The 21,524-nt window shown below is 41.9% G+C and overlaps 1 protein-coding gene across 5 annotated transcripts in view; it reads right to left on the bottom strand.

Annotated features, from left to right (window-relative positions):
- Positions 1-21,524, bottom strand: part of LOC127629589 (glutamate receptor 4-like) — a 128,815-nt gene that overhangs the window by 30,110 nt on the left and 77,181 nt on the right. For all 5 annotated transcript variants that reach the window (XR_007968784.1, XM_052106696.1, XM_052106699.1 and 2 more), the window contains exons 11-12: positions 19,822-20,195; positions 458-656 (exon numbers count right to left, since the gene is read on the bottom strand). Coding sequence is in view for 4 of the 5 variants with exons in the window: in XM_052106696.1 (XP_051962656.1) it covers positions 458-656; positions 19,822-20,195 (573 nt within the window). In the remaining variant the exon portion in view is untranslated. The remainder of the gene's footprint in view (positions 1-457; positions 657-19,821; positions 20,196-21,524) is intronic.

Genomic DNA, 21,524 nt, shown 5'->3' with positions numbered 1-21,524 from the left:
TTTTTTAAATAAGTAGTGAAACAATAAAATAAAATAAAAAATATTTGAAAAAAGTTTTTCAAATGATGTGGTTTAATTATGTAGGTAGCAATTTTGTTGTCATGTCACAAAAAAACACTTTATATTCTTGACTTAAAAATGTATGTAAAAAAATATTTTACCTTGAAAAATATGTTTTAAACATATTTATATTAATGATTAAGTTGCATAAATTCACATGTATTCAAGGGGCAAGCAAAGTATTTTAATTTAATGTCAACAACAAAAGATATGGCAAGCATTTTCTCCTCCCTTTTAAGAGCCGATTTGTTCTGCTTTGCATGACTGTGATTAGTTGCATTTAATTATTTGCATTTAACCTTTTCCCTGCAGAACAGACCTGTAACCCGTTTTGAGAACCACAGATTTAGGTTAAATGAGTCCTGTTTAGTTACAGCTGTTAATATTGACCTCTTACCCTGAAGAACTCTTTGGTGGAACCGGCATCAAGAGTTCCGTAGGCGATTTCTGTCTGTTTGGCGAGATCTTCTGCGCTCTCAATAGGTGACACCATTCTCTCAACGGTGAGGAAGGCGGCCAGGTTTGCCGTGTAGGACGAAATGATGATCAGAGTGAAGAACCACCAAACACCTCCAACTATACGCCCAGACAGAGACCTGAAAGACAGACATGATGATGTCAGCCATGCAAAAATTAGAGCAAAACTCTCATCTGTTAGACCACACAACAGGGCGTGCATTTGACCAGGGTGTAGTGACCATTACAACACTCCCTTCTGGGAAATAATCATTAGATTTGAATGTTAAAGATATATTTGATAAAGATGTAGTAGTAAAAGCCGACTAAGTGGAAGCTTAGTCATAATAAATTAGTTGCATTACAGCAAAACAAACAGTAATGGGCGAACACTACGGAATGTAATTAATATTCATGAGTCCACCTGACAAGATTTATAATAAGTCCCCGCCCACTTTTCAGATAGCTCTCACACCCCTGCATTTAATTCTATTTTATATTCCACTGCGTGAAGCTGACATGCCCCATCTGATTACATTATTTTTTACTACTTAATTAACCCCAGAGGGGGCAGATTCGTTTGGAAATGCATTAATATTTAAGAAAACGAAATATTTTAAGAATGTAATTGGTTTCAACGGTCATTATTTGAATTAGTGGTTACATTCCAACCAATCACGTGCAAGCTCAAGATTAATTTGGGCGGGAGCCAATTTTTTGCACTAAATCAATCTTAGGTGTTGATCTGCCCTGCTGTTTAATTCTAATTTTTTCCTCGTAAGGAAGACTTTCAAATGGCTTCGCCAAAATCAGGTCGACAATATTAGCACCGTCTGCCATCGTGCGCAGTTTCACCCGTACGACGCTAGCCTAGCCTACTGTATGAATGAATGAACGAACGAACGAACGAACGCTCTAAAACAAAAATATATTAAACTTGGTAAAACTGAAACAAGGAATGTGGTGTATAATTGTGTGAAATGTATTATGCAAATTGACTAGCAATTTCGCCAAACAAATATAAAGAAATAGGTTGCAGCAGTTTGTCTTTCGACTACACTTGAGAAATCCGCGATGGGACTGAGCGCGAAATAGCTTCAGTGACTTCTTATAGTACAGATTCGCTGTCAATCAAAAGGAGATGCAGTCTTTCGACAGATCCTCCAATCATCACGCGGAAGCCCGGAGTCCGGGCCAGCCCACTCCTCATTCACCCCCAGAGACGCTGAGCGTCCGTGGGCGGGACATAATCGCAGCATTTATCCAATGACCGTCTATTTTCGGAGCACTGAAAAAAACTGTTCAGAGCAGCCCCATTGAAGTCAATGGACGCTCGGCTTCAACAGGGAAATGCACTGACGCTACGGGAATGTATGAGAAGTAAATCGAGTCAGCCGACCTGCTATATGTAATGTAGCTGATTCTGAACGAACTCGTCTTCGAGATGAACGTGTTCTAACGCATTTTTAGTCAATAAATTGTTTACACAATAGTACATATTTGACCATTATTTTTTTGACATTATAGGGGAAGCTGAGCTTCCCTTGCAGTCTTAAAGAAATCCCCACTGCATTAAATGAATGAAATAATCCATCCATCGCCTACTCCAAAACTGAGGTGCAAGTGTCAAGTCTCATGCAGTGGACTCCAGTAAGAATATGATGATATTGTATGACAATGATCAATAAATTATTAACAATTTACTTCTTTTTCCTTGTTAATATGTAATCATGTAATCTATAAAAAGTAACTAGTCCGATTACAAGTATTTCAAATGTAATTTAATCCAGTTACAAGTACTGATTACGTAATACAGATTACAGGTAATCCATTACTACCCTGCAATGTATACATATTTGCTGAGAAAGCCCCTGAAATAACAATAATTCTATAATTCCTTGAGATGATCAATTGAGTTAATTTTTTTAACTAGTTATTTTTCATATAATTAATGGCAATGAATTAACATGCTAAATTGACAGCTCTACTTTTAATTATTTAATTAAACCATAACAGTACTGGCACGATAGTGCTACCCTATGCAGAAAGGGATGTATTTTGGTGTTTATGCACTTTACACTGTTTAATACATGTTATATGAATGTATGAAAATCTCCCTGTGACATCAGCTAATAGAATGTTCAGCATTCAAAATCCTTCTGATTACATCATAGTGGCTTTTGAATGCCTGACTATGTTCTAATGGCATTTTGATAACCGATGATGTCATAATGGCCTTGGATAATGATGCCATAACAGCTTTTGGATACCTGATGATGTCATAATTAGGCTTGTCTGCTTTAACTGATGATGTCTGTCTCCTATTCCTCTGGATTTCTTCTCCTTGTCTGGGTCATTTGGCCAAGGAAATCTAAAACTACTCTTTTGGTGCCTTACAAGCAGCAGTAGTACTGTATTGCCACTGCACCAGAACTCAATTTTAAATGGATACAAGTTTATGTACACATTGACCCTATCTATAGGGTCATGTCCTCATAGAATGACGAGAGAGCATAACTGCTTTAAAGGACACTCTCTCTCTCTCTCTCTCTCTCTCTCTCTCTTGTTGGGTCGACAGTCTTTGTGGATGATGTGATATGGTAGTCCTTTTATTCCAGTATCTGAGTTTAAGAGGCGTGCATCTGATCGCGTTTCTAGTGTTGTTGATGCTGGTCGCCATGGTGATGATGCTGTCCCATCAGATGTCATAAAGCAGCGCTATTATCCTACTCTCCAAAGTGATTAACTGGAGCTTGAAAGTCCATTCAACTCGAAGTGTATGCAGATCTCCGTGTGTCCTACAGAATGCTGTTTTGGCAGCAGGGGAGAATAATTAATCCTAACTACATGCTAAATAAGTCAAAGTTTATTTAAATATTTAAAAGCAAAAAAAGTTGATCTGTGCTGCACATTTGAAATAGATAAAGAAACACATCATAACAATCGAATGGAAACATCATAGAGATCAAATATAAAACAAAACAACATCATTTTTTGTTACATTTACATTAAAATTGTAATTGCAAACAGATACTTTTTTTTACACCCCTATTAAAATAACATACAGTACTGTATATTGGCATAACTGCAGTGTCTTTATTGTGTTTATTTAGGGACCAACAGAAACCCTGCACCAACACCTATCCCTCCCTCAACAGTAACCAGAGGACCACCATGGTATTTTGTAGTAAAATCATAATAACCACAGAATTAAACATGGTAACAATATTAAAACCATATTACTGTACTAATACCATGGTTAAATACATTAAAACTATGCAATAAAACTTGTGCGGATCCAGCGAGAGCAGCAATCAACTTCCGCTTCCAGTTTTCACGGCCCGGATCGCCTGCTTGCAGTGTCTTGGACTGATCATCATGCAACGTTTGTGAGTCAGAGGGACACAGTTTTGATACAGGATATTATAATACACACTTCAGAGATTTTGCGGATACAATAACTAAGGTGTTGGGAAAGGCCGATAACCGATTAATCGGCCGATAGTTTTTAAAATCAATTTCTGGAATGTCACATTTTTTGGTATTTTTCTTCACTATGGCGGGCAAAGACAAAAGTCCAAAATGAATGAAATGCAAGGTACAGTTATTTGCTCAAATAATAACCAAAAAGCAACTATCGGCACCGATTAATCGGTCAAAACCGATATATCGGTCTACCGCTACTTCAGAGTAGTATATCCGAGCCCTCCACAGGAAGAAAAATCTAGATTTGTGCAAATTTGTGCAAAATTAATTGTGAATTAAATATGTTAAAAGGAGATATCCGCATATTTGCAGACAGTATATGATAGATTTATTAATATTTGCTTTTTAACATTAGACAAGACAGTTCTCAACTGTTGAGAAGATTGAAAGAGAGAATAAAACGCACAAACACTTTAACATCATGAGCTCGTACGCGTCTGTCGCGGTTTTGATATGCGGCAACGATTAAATGAGATTAATTGTGGTAATATGATGAAATGTGACAACAAAACAAACTGTTATTGGCCATTTAAATGTCTCAGATGGCTTCTTCACATGCAAGCGGGCGATTCTTGGTGCTGTCTCGGCTTAAGAAACTAATATCGGCTGATTTATCGGCCTCGCCGATATATCGGTCAACCATTTCATAGGACCAGATCATGCTTCTGATGTAACTTTGATTAACTGTGCAGCCCTGAAGGATTGTGAAATTAGACAGACTAATTTTTGAAACAGTATGACCAAATAAAGAGTGCATAAAAATCAGTGAAACATTCACAATATTGCTTTATTTTATAGCGCCAACCAAATCGGTGCGATTATATTGTTAAAATTCAATATAATTCGCCCAGCCCTAGTCAAATGTTAATGTGGATTTAGCAAGTTATTCCTTAGACATATTAGGGGTCTTACAGTTCTCGGTAAAAAAACAAACCGTACGGTTCGCCACCCATGATTCGGGAAGCATTGGCACCGCGGTTCACCAAGTTTATTGACGCATATTGAAGCGTCAAGTAGACATGCACAGTTACAACCTCCGCTAATGCACCTGAATGGATCTGTAGATGGATTTGCTCCGCCTGTGTTTCCCGTAGGTCAACTTGATGACATCACTGTTCTGCAAGGGTTGTGTGTAGTTGAAAAAGGCAAGTGGAGAAAACAAGCGGCTGATAGAGAAGCCCTCTGGGTTATTCAGCAAACAAGTACAAGTACAGAAGAAAGTACAACCCCCCACCCCCATTATTTATACAATGTACATTTATGCATTTTGGCAGATGCTTTTATCCAAAGCGACTTACAGAGCACTTATTACAGGAACAATCCCCCCGGAGCAACCTGGAGTTCAGTGCCTTACTCAAGGACACAATGGTGGTGGCTGTGGGGATCGAACCAGCAACCTTCTGATTACCATGTATGTGCTTTAGCCCACTACGCCACCACCACTCTACATTCTACATCTACAATCAATATACAATGATCAATCTACACCCTTGTGTTCTGCTGTATATGTGTTTATGCGTGCAGCCAGCAAAGACAGCACAATCAGAAAAGTGTTGTTTATTTATTCCCTTTAGTATTATTTTGCCGTACCCAGTCTTTTTTTATCTCATCACATTTAAGTCAGAGTGCAAACACAGATGAAATTCTATTTATTTTGCCATGGCGCTGTAGATTTAGTAGCGGTGTATGAAACACTGCAAATCTGAGTCTAAAATCAACCCTGCTGTGACAGACACAGAATTCGTCGTAACTGAGAGATATAAAAGGAATAGATTTAGTGTTTGATAACCGAAGGGAATGGGAACAAAAGAATATTAAAGAAATGAGAGAGAGAAAATAGAAGAGGAATCCGAAGGGAGAGAGAGAGAGAGAGAGAGAGAGAGAGAGAGCCAGCAACATTCATACAGAAGAGTCTACCTGTGTGTGGTTGTGAGGCATTTTGACAGGTGTGTAACCTTTGTGCTAATGTGTACTTGGCCTTCTCTGGTTAATTGCAGCTGAAGGAAACACATGCCTCTATGTGAGAGGAATAGCAATTTAGTGCACTGTACACACACATGCAGTGTTAGGCCATGTGTCCACCAAAACCATGGCTGAAAATGCCAGGCGCTCTTCTGAAAATGTCCAGCTGGGAGCACTTAAGAGCGTTTTTTTCAACTGAGACGCTTTAGTTGCTATGATACGGAATATCCGTGGAAGTAATGTATTGCAAATACCTAATTCTGCAGATAGTTTGTGTTATCGGGCCCGGCTCCACATGGGGGCCTGTGTGGGCCTGGCCCACCCAATCATGAACTTGGCCCACCTTGAGAATTACACCTACATCACCCCTCCAACTGTTCGGCCCACCCTGAGGGTCCTGTGGCCACCTTACATCTTAGAGCTGGAGCCAGGCCTGTGTGTTATTAACAAGTACTGACTGTAAAAATGTCGGCACAAGGAAGAGAGTTGCTCTTGCCCTTGCTCTGGATGAATTTTAATGAATTTCAAATTAATATTGTGGTAGCCTGGGAATGTCATCTGGTACAAACATGAATACTCAGAGACCAGCAAACTTCTCCATTGTTGTTCAGTTGTAATACAAGTAGGATGTGACGGTTGGTCGGTGTGGTATATGTCCCGCCCCTCCTCCACTGCGGAGACACTATTACTCAGGACAGAGCTCTCACTATGAGGAAGCTATATGCCTTGAAGTGGCATCTGTTTGCCAATTGGTGTACTTCCCGAGGTGAAGACCCCCAGAGAGGTGGAGTCAGGTCGTGCTTTCCTTCCTGCAGGAGAGGTTGGAAGGGTGGCTGTCCCCCTCTACCTTGAAGGTGTACGTGGCTGCTATAGCGGCACACCACGATGCAGTGGACGGTAAGTCCTTAGGGAAGCACAACCTGATCTTCAGGTTCTTTAGAGGTGCTAGAAGATTCAATACTCCTAGACTGCGCCTCGTGCTCTTGTGGGATCTCTCCATGGTCCTGCTTTGCCTACGGAGAGCCCTGTTTGAGCCCTTTGTTGTCAGTTGAACTAAAGGCCCTCTCCCTGAAGATGTCCCTCTTGACTGCGCTCACTTCCATCAAGAGGGTTGGGGACCTGGAGGCATTCTCTGTTGGCGATACTTGCCTGGAGTTCGGTCTGGCATGTGTCAGCATGCCACCCCAACCAGCATACTTTTGAGACTCCAACCAGGCTATGTGCCCAAGGTTCCCACTACTCCCTTTAGGGGCCTGGTGGTGAGCCTGCAAGTGCTGCCCTGGGAGGAGGCAGACTCAGCCTTGTCGTTGCTGTGTCTGGTATGCACTTTGCGTATCTACTTGGACTGCACTGAGAGCTTTAGACGCTCTGAGCAGTTCTTTGTCTGTTTTGGGGAACAGCAGAAGGGGAAGGCTGTCTCCAAACAGAGGATGGCCCACTGGATCGTGGATCCCATCGCCTTGGCATATCAGGCCTTTGCATGCCATCCCTCCTGGGAGAACGAGCACAATCCACTAGGAATGTAGCATTGTCCTGGGCCTTGGCGAACAGCGCCTCTCTAGCAGAAATCTGTAGAGCAGCAGGCTGAGCGATACCCAATAACTTTGAGAGGTTTTATAATCTCCGGGTTGAGCCAGTTTCATCCCGTGTATTGGCAGATACAAACAGGTAAGTGGCGGGCAGCTGGCCGGGTGTACCACTTGCACACAGCACCTTTCCCCTTCTTGAGGGGAAGCCGTGCGCTTTTCCCCCATGTGAGTTCCCAAGACCGGTGAACCCTGGATGTCTTTTCTCCTCAGCCCTGTGGCAGGCGAGTTTGGCTGAGAAATTAGATGCCTGGCCCAGTACTTGCCCACATGTGAAGTATTTTCCACGGTATGGTTTCCTTGATGGCAAACCCATGTCTCCCCTCGGGCAGAGCCTCCTCTGCCCCCAGCTGCGGCGTTTGTAGAGCTCCTCCCCTCCGGGTACGACCTACCGCACTACTAACGGTTAGTAAGTCCATGTGACATATTCTCCACATGTTAACCTCCCCTTCAGGCAGGATGTGGACTCCGCCTTCCCTGACATGAATACATCTGGCCAAATCTGAATGATTTTCCATGTTTTGAAAAGGAAAAAAGTGGGAGAAAAAGAAGAGAAAAGGCAGAAGCGATTGACACGGCCTGTTCCCATTGTATGTACATCATGACCCCCTCCCCACCCACCCTTTTTGGGTACGAGGGACCTTGGGAGTTGGGAAGGTTACATGGGAGCAGAGTGCACTTGTTACTAGGCAGAAAATGGCCTGCCTGCACCGCAAGTCCACGTAACACAGTTCAGCTGATTGTGGCATTTTATGTAGGGAACCCTAGTGTCACTAAATCGACACAACATCGAGTGAGTGACAGATAGGGAATGTCTTGGTTACTGTTGTAACCTCCATTCCCTGATTGAGGGTTTGTATCCCTCTTGCCACAACACTGAACTACCCGCTGAAATGGCCAGGACTCTGTCTCTGTTCCTCAACACAAACCTGAATGAGTGGTTGCAAGCCATCTCCTTTTATGCCCATATGTCCTGGGGAGTGGCATGCAAATTCCACTCGCCAATTTTCATTGGCCTTTTCTCAAATATCTGAGGTGTTTGGGGCTCCCAAGTGTCACTACATTGACACAATATCTCTTTTCCTCCATCAGGGAACGAAGGTTACAACAGAAACCAAGACGTTTTGTTGATAGTTCAGAAAGAACATATAATGTGTCACTATAAATCATAAATATAATAACTTTTATTATCAAAAACAAACATTATTAGATTAAAACTGTAGCGCTAACCATATCCACTAATAAAAGCTGTTGCTCTGAAGAACCAATATGCGCTGTTGCCTGCGGTGTGACATGCAGGTAACAGTAATTGCAACTTTTGTCTGTAAGTCTGAATGCTTCGAAAACTAATAGAACAGCGGTCCTCAACATTATTCTTGTCACACACATGTACCCATTAAACTCACTGTCAGATTCAAGACATATAAACACACACACACACACTATTATAATAACACAAGCCATCAGGCATAGCACAACACATAATCAGATGTGCACAGTCACGATACAGGAAGTTTCTGTGTGGGAGTCTATTATAAATGTGTACATCACAGGATTAGGAGCAATAATCCTCTAAAAGGAAATTATCCCAGGGTGAGCCGCATGAATCATACAGCCGTCTCCTAAAGCACTACTGCAGTGTCCTCATAATACCGTCTTCACAGAAAACACACACACACACACACTGAAATCATCAGAACATACCAGCTGCTGACTTTTGGAATGGAAAAGTTTGGTAACACTTTACTTGCAGTCTGTAGATGCACCTAATAATATACATTGGAATGCATCTTTTTATTTGACAAACACGCATGATCATATGCAACTACAGTCATAATACATGTTTGAAGTTGTCCATTCATGATTGCAATACAGTTTTGCTCAATGCATTACACTCAAAATATGATGTATTATATTTGTGTTTAGAATTATTAATGAGAAAAACTAACTGGTTATACGGTGTATTATAAGCAGTGTTGGGTAGTAACAGATTACATGTAATCTGTATTGCGTAATCAGATTACAAAACTCGAGTACTTGTAGATTGCATTGAACTTTAAAATGTGCGAAACCAGATTACAGTAACTTTTGAACGGATTACATGATTACATTTTTTTTAAGACGCATAGTGATTCGCCTCAATCCACGAGGCGGAGGACGAATCCCAGCTGCCTCCACGTCTGAGACCGTCAACCCGCGCATCTTATCACGTGGCTTGTTGAGCACGTTGCCATGGAGACATAGCATGTGTGGAGGCTTCACGGCATCCACCGCGGCATCCACGCTCAACTCACCACGCGCCCAACAATGAGACCTAACCACATTATAGTGGCCACGAGGAGGTTACCCCATGTGACTCTACCCTCCCTAGCAACCGGGCCAATTTGGTTGCTTAGGAGACCTGGCTGGAGTCACTCAGCATGCCCTGGGATTTGAACTAGTCCAGCTAACTAGTTTGCTAATGTTTAATGAAAAGAGCGGTAATTGATACATTGTACATTAAACATGAATGATTGGAGGCAGATTTTAATGTACACAGAAGCACATCAAGTCTTAATAATCACCAAAATACAGAATGAGACGTTTTTGTCTTCAAGCGCTTTTCATGTGGAGTTCTGAATCATGAATGCAGCTTCACGATTGCTGTAGGGAAGCAGATAGCCACAGTCTAATAAGATATTTAATGCCCTTTGCAATGGATATGCAACTTATGTTACTTATGCTATGACTAGTTCTTTCAGTTAGTCAAACTCCCACTTAAGCTTTGGAAAACATTTAATATTACTTGATTTATTGCTATTTTAGAGCATTTCTATCTTAATACTGTGGAAAGCTTTGTTTGAAATATGTGGATAAAGCATTACATATTGTTTTGTAAATGCATTCTGACAGCAAAATAAGTCTATTTAGAGTCAAATTTCAGCACTTTAAAAACTAAGATTAATCGTGATTAACTGCGAATAATTATGCGATTAATCGCGATTAAAAGTTTTAATTAATTAACAGCACTCATTTTGATCAAAACATACAATGAATAATCCAAAAGTAATCCGATTAGATTATCTAAAGGTGCAACATAAAAGATTGTTACTGATTACAATTTTAGTTTAGTAATTTGTAATCATTACTGGATTACATTTAAGAATTAATCTATCCAACACTGATTACAAAGCATTATCAATTAATTTCAATACACAAATAATGGCTTTTTATTACATTATATATAGAGGAACGGCACGAAATTTGCCAAATTTGGAATATATAATGCCAAATGGATGAGAGTTATTGTCCAGTTGACAAAGATGTATTTTTTTCCTTTTCTATAAGATGCTGTTAGTGACATTTGAATGGAAAAAGTAATAATTTTCCTATTTTTAATAAAGGGAATGTTGCATGACAGGTATTTTTATTTTTTTTTGTATTTTTTCTGTAATATTTCTCAATTTATTCACCATTAACAGGGCAAAATGTAAAATTTGGGACCTGTATACAAGCTTCAAGCAAAGGGTTTCCAGTTTTTTGATTGGATAAAGAAATTTTTTGAGTTTTCATTCCCTCTCTCTCTCTCTCTCTCTCTCTCTCTCTCTCTCTCTCTCTCTCTCTCGTGTGTCTCTCGCTCTCTGTCTGTGCCTCTCTATCTGTCTCTCTCTCTCTGTGTCTCTCTGTGTCTCTCTCTGTGTCTCTCTCTCTCTGTCTCTCTCCCTCTCTCTCTCTCTCTCTCTCTGTCTCTCTCTCTCTCTCTCTCTCTCTCTGTCTCTCTGTCTCTCTCTCTCTCTCTCTCTCTGTCTCTCTGTCTCTCTCTCTCTCTCTTTGTCTCTCTGTCTCTCTCTCTCTCTGTCTCTCTGTCTCTCTCTCTCTCTCTCTGTCTGTCTGATTGACAGCCTAATTCAAACTGCAGCAGTAGATTTTGATGGATTGTCTTGATGTCCGTGAAGAAAAGATGAAAGAGAGAGGCAGCAACCGAGCAAGCATAAGAAATTGAAAGGCAACTATTCGTCCCTCCTTAGCATGATCTCTCATCCCATGTTAGACTTCATAATGGAAAATCAATTTGCTGTAGCTGGTATTTACACACATTCACTCGATTATTTAGTGGACATCTGTGTAGAATAAAAATTACAATATGGTACAAAATGCATAGATGCGTTTGAATGAGAGGGTGTGTGGATTTCATTTATTTAAGACGACATTTAACGGCATTTGCAATACATTAACTTCCATTACACTGTGTCCTAACCAGGTGCGAAAACAAAAACATCATTTTTCTGAAAAGACTGAATGGTGAAAAGTGAGCTATGATGTTGTTGTATAATATTATTAATCCTCACAGAACATGACTTTGATTACATCAACATGTACAGAAAAGTAGTTTCAGAGGTGAAGAAATTTCCTACATTTCGATGAATGCTTTTGAAATCAAACAGTTTTCTTTACAGTAACGTGCACTGATGAATCATGCCAAATAAGTACAGGAACATTTAGGCTATTCAAAGAAACTTGAATGTTTCTTAAACTCTAAAAGTGCCGCAATGTAACAGAATTCATTCCAGTTTAAAAAGTTCACGTGACACGAGAGAGCATTTATTTTAAAACAGTGTATTTTCATGTTTCCAGGGTAATGTCTGAGAATGAGTAGGCGTGCAAGTGTGCGTGTGTGTGCACACACTAAAAGAGTTTCCTTGTAAAAGTGCGGATATGTAATGTCCTTTAATGCACAGAGCTGCTGACCAGACTAATGCTAATGCCAGTTCCACTGTTTCTGAAAATCTCTCTGCTTTCATACTGACACCATTAACCTTGCAGAAACACTCAGTGACAGGTTTCTTATCAGTGTGTGTGTGTGTGTGTGTGTGTGTGTGAGAGAGAGAGAGAGAGAGAGAGAGAGAGAGAGAGAGAGAGAAATGCTCTGCAGGTGAAAATAGATTTACAGATGGAGCAAATGCACCACACACACACACACACATGCACACACACACACTTACATACGCACACTCACAAACACACACACACACACACACACTCACAAACTCACACACTCACACACACACACACACTCTCACACACACACAAACACACACTCACACACACACTCACACATCCTCTCACACACACTCTTTCACACATACTCTCTCTCACACATACACACATACATACTCTCTCACACATACTCTCTCACACACACACACACACACACACACACACACACACACACACACACACACACACACACACACACACACTCTCTCACACACACACACACACACATACTCTCACACACACATACTCTCTCACACACACACACACACACACACACATACTCTATCTCACACACACACACACACACATACTCTCACACACACACATACTCTCACACACATACTCTCTCACACACACCCACACATACTCTCTCACACACACACACACACATACTCTCTCACACACACACACACATACTCTCTCTCACACACACACACACACACATACTCTCACACACACACACACATACTCTCTCACACACACACACACACACATACTCTCTCACACACACATACTCTCTCACACACACATACTCTCACACACACATACTCTCACACACACATACTCTCACACACACATACTCTCTCACACACACATACTCTCACACACACACATACTCTCTCACACACACACACTCACACACATACTCTCACACACACATACTCACACACACATACTCTCTCACACACATACTCTCTCACACACACATACTCTCACACACACATACTCTCTCACACACACATACTCACACACATACTCTCACACACACATACTCTCTCACACACATACTCTCTCACACACACACTCACACACATACTCTCACACACACATACTCTCACACACACATACTCTCACACACATACTCTCACACACACATACTCTCACACACACACACATACTCTCTCACACACACACACACACTACTCTCACACACACATACTCTCACACACACATACTCTCTCACACACACACATACTCTCTCACACACACACACATACTCTCACACACATACTCTCACACACACATACTCTCACACACACATACTCTCACACACACACTCACACACACATACTCTCACACACACATACTCTCACACACATACTCACACACACATACTCTCACACACACATACTCTCACACACACACACATACTCTCACACACATACTCTCACACACATACTCTCACACACACATACTCTCACACACACACATACTCTCACACACACATACTCTCTCACACACACATACTCTCACACACACACACACATACTCTCACACACACATACTCTCACACACACACATACTCTCACACACACATACTCTCACACACACATACTCTCACACACATACTCACACACACATACTCTCACACACACATACTCTCACACACACACACACATACACACACACACATACTCTCTCACACACACATACTCTCTCACACACACATACTCTCTCACACACACCCACACATACTCTCTCACACACACACACACACACACACATACTCTCTCACACACACATACTCTCACACACATACTATCACACACACACACATACTCTCACACACACACATACTCTCTCACACACACCCACACATACTCTCTCACACACACACACACACACACACATACTCTCTCACACACACATACTCTCTCACACACATACTATCACACACACACACATACTCTCTCACACACACATACTCTCTCACACACATACTATCACACACACACACATACACACACACATACTCGCACACACACATACTCGCACACACATATGACAGACAAAAACATTTTTAGGAGTGGGCAAAAAATATAAATTTTCCAATTAATCGCTATCTAAACTTAAACAATCCTGTTACTGATTCCTGCAAACACACAATCCATATTTTACTCTATGCTCAGCCCTCAAGAATGTGAGTAAATCACTTGCATATGCAAAAAATGTTGCACTGTGTGCCACTGGCAGGTAAATGTTCAGATCTCTCTCGCCATTGATTGAGTTGTGCGCGCACCCAAAACCCGTTTGCCAGACGCTTGCAGAACAACGCACAGCAGAAGGACTGTTACCGTGACCCTGAAAACATCCACAGCACCCCACGATAGTCCAAGCGCTCAAAGTTTGGCAATAGCAAAGCAGACATAAGACTTAATTTTTGTAGTGATTTTCGTAAACTTTCGACACTTGATCACACACATATGAATGGGTTAAAAAAGTAGAATATGACCCTATAGTTTTAGTGGTTTACCCTATAGTACATGCCAAATTTTGAAAATGTAGGTTTTGCTGAAATTGCTAACCCTAACAATGAACAATTGCAATAGTAGTTATGGTATTTTGGCGGGAACTATGGTTGCCATTAGAGGTGGGCTGATGTATCGGTTTTACCGATTAATCTATGCCGATAGTTGCTTTTTGGAAGAAAGATTTCTGCCGATTAAATTCCTCATCAATATGCCTCATCTGGGGAAATATATATATATACAAAACTCTTCATCCGGTGAATATAAAGGCTATAAAAAGCTTAATTTGGTATATACTTGAGCATTGTAACGGAGCTAAGTCACCAGTGTATTTCAGGTCTCGCATTATGCACTAAATCGTACATTTTCTGGTGATTATTGGGATTTTGGTAACACAATAAAATGCTTTTGTATAGACTCTTGTAGCCTCTATATCTGAATATGTCTGTGGCAGGGCGGAGGGCGGGGCCAGGTCGTGATCCTACACACCCGGTCCCGTATTAGGCTAATCAAGCCTCCGAGAGGGATAAAGGACTGCAGAGGATCATGCGGGAGAGAGAGATCGTTAACGGGCATGTCCGTCATGTGTGTTTTTGTCCTTGTTTTAAGTTTCTCATTAAAACTATTATTTATATTATCAAGACGGTTCTCGCCTCCTCCTTTCCATTGATCCCTTTACACTGGTGCCGAAAACCCGGGAAGGAGGAGGGATACGCCGTAGTAGAGTTCTCGCCACTACCGTCCACCCAAACGGAGCAGCCGCGGCCATCTGCCAGGGGACGAGGAACCCGGCCGCCTGGAAGAGGACGATGGCCGCCACTGTGAGGGGAGAAGGGGCTCCTAACCGACCGCCTGGAGTGGTCAGGGCCACTGCCAGGGGCGGAGGAGTCCCCTACCAGCCGCTGAAACGCGGCAGGGTTTAAGACCGCCGAGCGGGGAGGGGCTCTCTGCCGACCTCCTGGAGCGGGAGAACCGCTGCCAGGGGCGGGGGAGACCCCTTCTGTTCCCCGAGAACGTGGTGGGGCGTTCCGTCCACCAGGCGCTGGAGGACTGCCTCTGATCCACCCGGAGAGGCGCGGCTGTCGTCCGATAGAGGGTGGAGGAGTGACCGAGGAACAAGCTACGGCGTATCAGAGAACTGGCGAGTTGGCCTTGTAGATGGGGATGATCTGCCAGCTGACTGGGCTTAGGGCACGCCCTCCCCAGGGAAAGAGGGGGGGGATGTACGTCATGCCGGGGGCTCCCCAGCCTGAGAGAACGAGGGAGGAATGTGGCAGGGTGGGGCCGGGTCGTGATCCTACACACCCGGTCCCGTATTAGGCTAATCAAGCCTCCCGAGAGGGATAAAGGTCGACTGCAGAGGATCGTGCGGGAGAGAGAGATCGTTTACGGGCATGTCCCTCATGTGTGTTTGTGTCCTTGTTTTAAGTTTCTCATTAAAACTATTATTTATATTATCAAGACGGTTCTCGCCTCCTCCTTTCCATTGATCCCTTTACAATGTAACGGAAAGACTAAGAAAAGTTTTATCATTCTTTAAATCGATAAAAACAAAACTAGCATCTGATTAATCAGCTATCAGCCTTTCCCAGCACCTTGGTTATCGATATTGGCAAAATCCACCATCGGTTGACCTCTAGTTGCAATGGTCAAATGTAAACTCCATTAACTCCAACTGCAAACAGTTTATGCAACAATAAACACACACAAACACGTTTGATAGAGCAGCATAAATGTTTCATAAGATAGGGTGTGAAAACATGTTGTTATAGTAGTCCAACCGGCATTTCACTTTGTTCAGAACGTTTCTACCACTTTTTCTGTTTTATATTTTATTGTTTTTTATTTTTTGTTGGCCTAGCTCTGGTCATTTGTGCAGTTCAGTGGCTTTGCCTTTCCCTGGACACCGGAGATGAATTTTTCATTGAGTTGGAGTCTCCGGTTATCAATAATAAAATGCTATATTCTTATAAATATTCTAAAAATAAAGTGAGATTTTCTGCCATGCCGCTGCAACGATGAAAGTTTAATGTTTGTCTTGAAGGCAGCAGAGACGGTGAAGCCTGCGGTTTCTTACTGGCCACAAACGGCACTGTGGCACTTCAATTTTGTGATTCGGTTTCCAGGGAACCATTGGGTTAGCGCAGACAAAGGAAAAGGAATGATTATTTTTGTTACCTTTGACAGTTCACAGAGGAGACAATGTCATGCCTCAATGGGACGTGCATTACCAGAGAGCACAAAACAGACCTATTGGAGGGATGTAGCTCGATATTGGAGTGGTGGTGGCATAGTGGGCTAAAGCACAGAACCTGTAATCAGAAGGTTGCTGGTTCGATCCCAACAGCCAACACCATTGTGTCCTTGAGCAAGGCACTTAACTCCAGGTTGCTCCGGGGGGATTGTCCCTGTAATAAGGGCTCTGTAAGTCGCTTTGTATAAAAGCGTCTGCCAAATGCATAAATGTAAATGTAAATGTAAATATTGATAAACTGCTCACTTAAGTGCCGTTCACACTGGCCACAAGTGCATCGCAGGATGTCGTCAAGTTGTTGTCGAAATTCCTACTCAAAATGCAATATCCAGCTGTTCAAGTGGCGGATCACATTAGCTTTGCTGTTTGCATTCCTATTGGTAGTAACTACATTGTCATATTAGCATAAAGTGGTTCTCATTTGCTTAGGTCGCCTCAAATCGCAACCTCTCATTGAAAATAAAGACTTCGGGTCACTTTATTGCTGCAAATCACAATCAGTGTGAATGCCTGTTTACCCACTCGAAACACTTTGGATTAAAGTAGGAGATTTTACAGCTATTAAACGTTATTCTTTAAATTTCGCCACTCACTCGTGGGTCCATTTAACTCATCGCTTTGAAAGCGAATAGGGTTGATAAAATCAACTTTAGCCCCAAAGATTCCCTCCCATGTACTGCAACTAGGAATTTAATAAAATGCATGTTATTGTATCAACATATTTTTGAGGCATCAATATATTAACATCAGCCAATATTTTAATTAGAAGCCTACTTTGTGTGCTGTCAATTCACTGCCATTTGCATTCTATTCAATGTAGTCTGATGTAATAGCTTTGGGAGACCACAAGGGGGCGACATAACATGTGCTGAAGGCCGTTGCGGCTTGGACGAGACTCAGATATCTCAAACTCATTACGAGCCGGTGGCAGTCCAAAGTTACAACGATTTTTGTACTTCAAGAATGAACAAAGTGACGTCGATGAGTTTGCAGGTTAGTGTATGAAACTGGTGTAACTGTGCAAATTTAACGTTTAGAAATATTGATTTTTATTATGCAATTTCCTGTATATATATATATATATATATATATATATATATATATATATATATATATATATATATATATATATAAGAACATGATCATCGGGCAAACATAAACAATACAAATGGCATATTTGTTGTGGACATGGCTTTTGTAAATTAAGAAAACATTTTATAATCTAACCCTAACCTAATTTTGACTTATACATTTTTGTTTAATGCAGTCTGTACTAACAGCAATGTACAGTAATATATTTATAAATGAACATTAACCAAGATTGATAAAATTAAGAATAGAACTTGACTGTAAAATGTTACAGAAAAATCGTTGGGCAGTATCTTAATTAAATGAAGTATAAATGGTAACAGTGGTAATGCTACGGTACATAACAAATTATATATGTTGAAAGTAGTTAAGGCAATAGTTAACTCTGAACAATACAATTACAGCATTTATTAATGTACATTTCTACATATACTAATACCTTTTAAATATTAAAAATGGCATATGTTACCATTAGTTAATGCAGTCTGAACTAACAATAATGAAAAGTAATATATTTCTAAGTTAACAATATTAACCAAGATTAATTAATGCTGTGACACTGTGACGAGGAGGAGGGCGTGGCCGGGCTGTGATGGTGCACGGTCGGCACTGAATCAGCTGATCAGAGGTAGAGAATGATAAGGGGTGGCTAGAGACGCCAGATCGAGAGAGAGAGAGACTTGGTTTTAAGTTGAGTTTGACATTAAAACTTTATCTTTACTGTTCAGCCAGTTCCCATCTCCTCCTTGCCCATCCTCATACTGCTAAAGTGGTGCCAAAACCCGGGAGGGAGGAGGGATGCACGGTCACGGAGTCCTCGCCGCTGCCATCCACCAGGGGAGCAGCTGTGGCTGAATGCTTGGGGACGGAGGGGTCACTGCCAGCTGCCGAGAGCCAGAGGAACTGTGGCCCTCCGCCAAAAACTGCAGGAATTTCTGGCATCCACCGGGGGAGGAGCGAGCTGGCTTCCGCCAGAAGGCGGAGGAGCATTTGAGGACCGGGCGACAGTGCATCTGGGAGCCGGCGAGCAAGTTCTTTTCTCTCTCTGTGTGTCTCCACTCGCCCTTTCCCTCTCCCCACACCTCCCCTAGTCTCTACACCCAGGTTCACAGGAGGCGGGGTGGATCACCAGCTGACAAAACGGCCGGAAGGGCAGCGTCTTCCCCCCAGAGATGAGGGGCGGAGTTAGTCAGACGGGTGGCGATCCGGCATGAATCAGGCGGGGGAGGAGCGTGACGAGGAGGACGGCGTGGTCAGGCCATGGTGGAGCATGGCTGCCGCTGAATCGGCAGGAGAGCGAGATAAGGGGTGGCCGGAGACGCCAGTTCAAGAGAGAGAGAGAGACACACTTGGCTGCACTGCATGTTGTTTATGTTGGTTTTAAGTTGAGTTTGACATTAAAACTTTGTTTACTGTTCAGCCGGTTCCCGCCTCCTCCTTGTCATCCTTATCCTGTTACAGACACCTTATGCATTAACTAATATAAATGAATAGAACTTTGTCAAGTGTTCCCAAAAACTTGTATAGAGGGCCCTCTTGATTAGCATGATTAGCATGGCAGTATAATTCTGCGGTGAGATACAGCTGATGCTCTGAGAGATGGAAAGCCCTCTTTACGGGCCAGATCATTCTGGTTTCTTACCTGGGTGTGAAGTCACAGCCCTGCTGCATGAAGGCGCCAAGGGAGAACCAGAGACTGTTGAAGATACCGAACTCATTGGGGGGCTGGTCGCTAGGCGGACCATCGGAGCCCTCTTCGGGCTCCTCGGTGTGCCACTCGTACGGGCTGAAGCGGCTGACCAGGAAGAGCACCACGCTCACGCCAATGTACGCGAACACGATGCACATCCAGATCTCGTAGGCCAGAGGGTCCAGGAAGGAGAAGACGCCTGGTTTGGACTTCTGTGGTTTCTTGATCATAATAGAGATACCCAGACTCATGAAGGGCTTGGAGAAATCAATCACCTCCTCCCGGACCAGAGTAATCGTTAAAGGGGCCACAGCGATTTCCGCTTTCTAGGACAGAGAAGAACATGGTTCTAAATGCAATAATCCAAATACTTATATTTATATTGAAGAGACACTACTTGAACTGCGGTATAAAAGGAAATGTTTCTAAAGTGTAGAACACTGAATCTGTCTGACCCATTCATTTTTGAGGTCATCAGAATCTCATGAATCCTGTACTGAGGTGAAGGTCTTTATAAATCAGCACAGTAACAGCCACTGAGATAAAGTGGCCGAAAGAGAATGCCTATTAAATATAAAGTGCTTTCAATTGGGCAATTTTATAAATTAAAGTTGCTGTGCTGTGGTGTTCACATGTCTCGTCAATTACACCCCAATTTGTATTCAATAATTCCTTTTCTCTTTGTTAAAGGGTCTAGAAGATGACAAAATATTTCTTTTAAAAATAAATTAGCAGTCAGGCACTTCCTTTCAAATGCAGTATACAGCAGTGAATCTTGGTTATAAGCATTCGTAAGAAAATGATGAAATTTGGCACACTTATAGGGGTGGTCATGAATAGTCCCCATAGTAAATTTGGGACCTCTAGGACAAACTCCATAGCGCCACCACCAGTTCAAAAATGCACTTTTGTATGTATCTTTTAAACCATTTGCTCAACTCTGCCCATTACAGTGGCCGCCATCTTGGATTATGATGTTTACAGTTGACATGTTTCACGTCCTTCAAATTGTAATTATAAGTAGTTATTTAAACGAATGTTCCAGTTTCAATGCAAGTTAAGCTCAATCAACAGCATTTGTGGCATAATGTTGATTACAACAAATAAATATTTCGACTCGCCCCTCATTTAATAAAACAATGCACAAAAAAATGAAGTTAGAGTAAAGCACTTATGATGGAAGTCATTGGGGCCAGTCCATAAACATTAAAGTTTCAAAAGTATACATTTACATTTATGCATTTGGCAGATGCTTTTATCCAAATGTAATCAGGTTTAGGTAATCACCCTTCTGGTAATCAGAAGGTCACTGGTTCGATCCCCACAGCCACCACCATTGTGTCCTTGAGCAAGGCACTTAACTCCAGGTTGCTCCGGGGGGATTGTCCCTGTAATAAGGGCACTGTAAGTCGCTTTGGTTAAAAGCATCTGCCAAATGCATAAATGTAATGAAATCCCTCCTTTTTGTGACCATCTTCCTGTCATTCCAATTTAACAACCTGTGGAATGTGGCCAATTCAATTAAAATTCTCACAAGTGAATTGAAAGTGAGCCAATTCTTAAATTCTGAATTGTGCCCATCCTGTAGTTGCATGCTTATGATAAGACAGAATTCAAGCAGTTGTGAATCGAGATGGTCTTATCAATGACTAGAA

Source organism: Xyrauchen texanus, chromosome 36 (genome assembly GCF_025860055.1).
Source record: "Xyrauchen texanus isolate HMW12.3.18 chromosome 36, RBS_HiC_50CHRs, whole genome shotgun sequence".
In the NCBI taxonomy this organism is placed as follows: Eukaryota; Metazoa; Chordata; class Actinopteri; order Cypriniformes; family Catostomidae; genus Xyrauchen; species Xyrauchen texanus.
The sequence above is the reverse complement of the archived record's forward strand: the minus strand, read 5'-3'. Positions and strand labels throughout refer to the sequence as shown.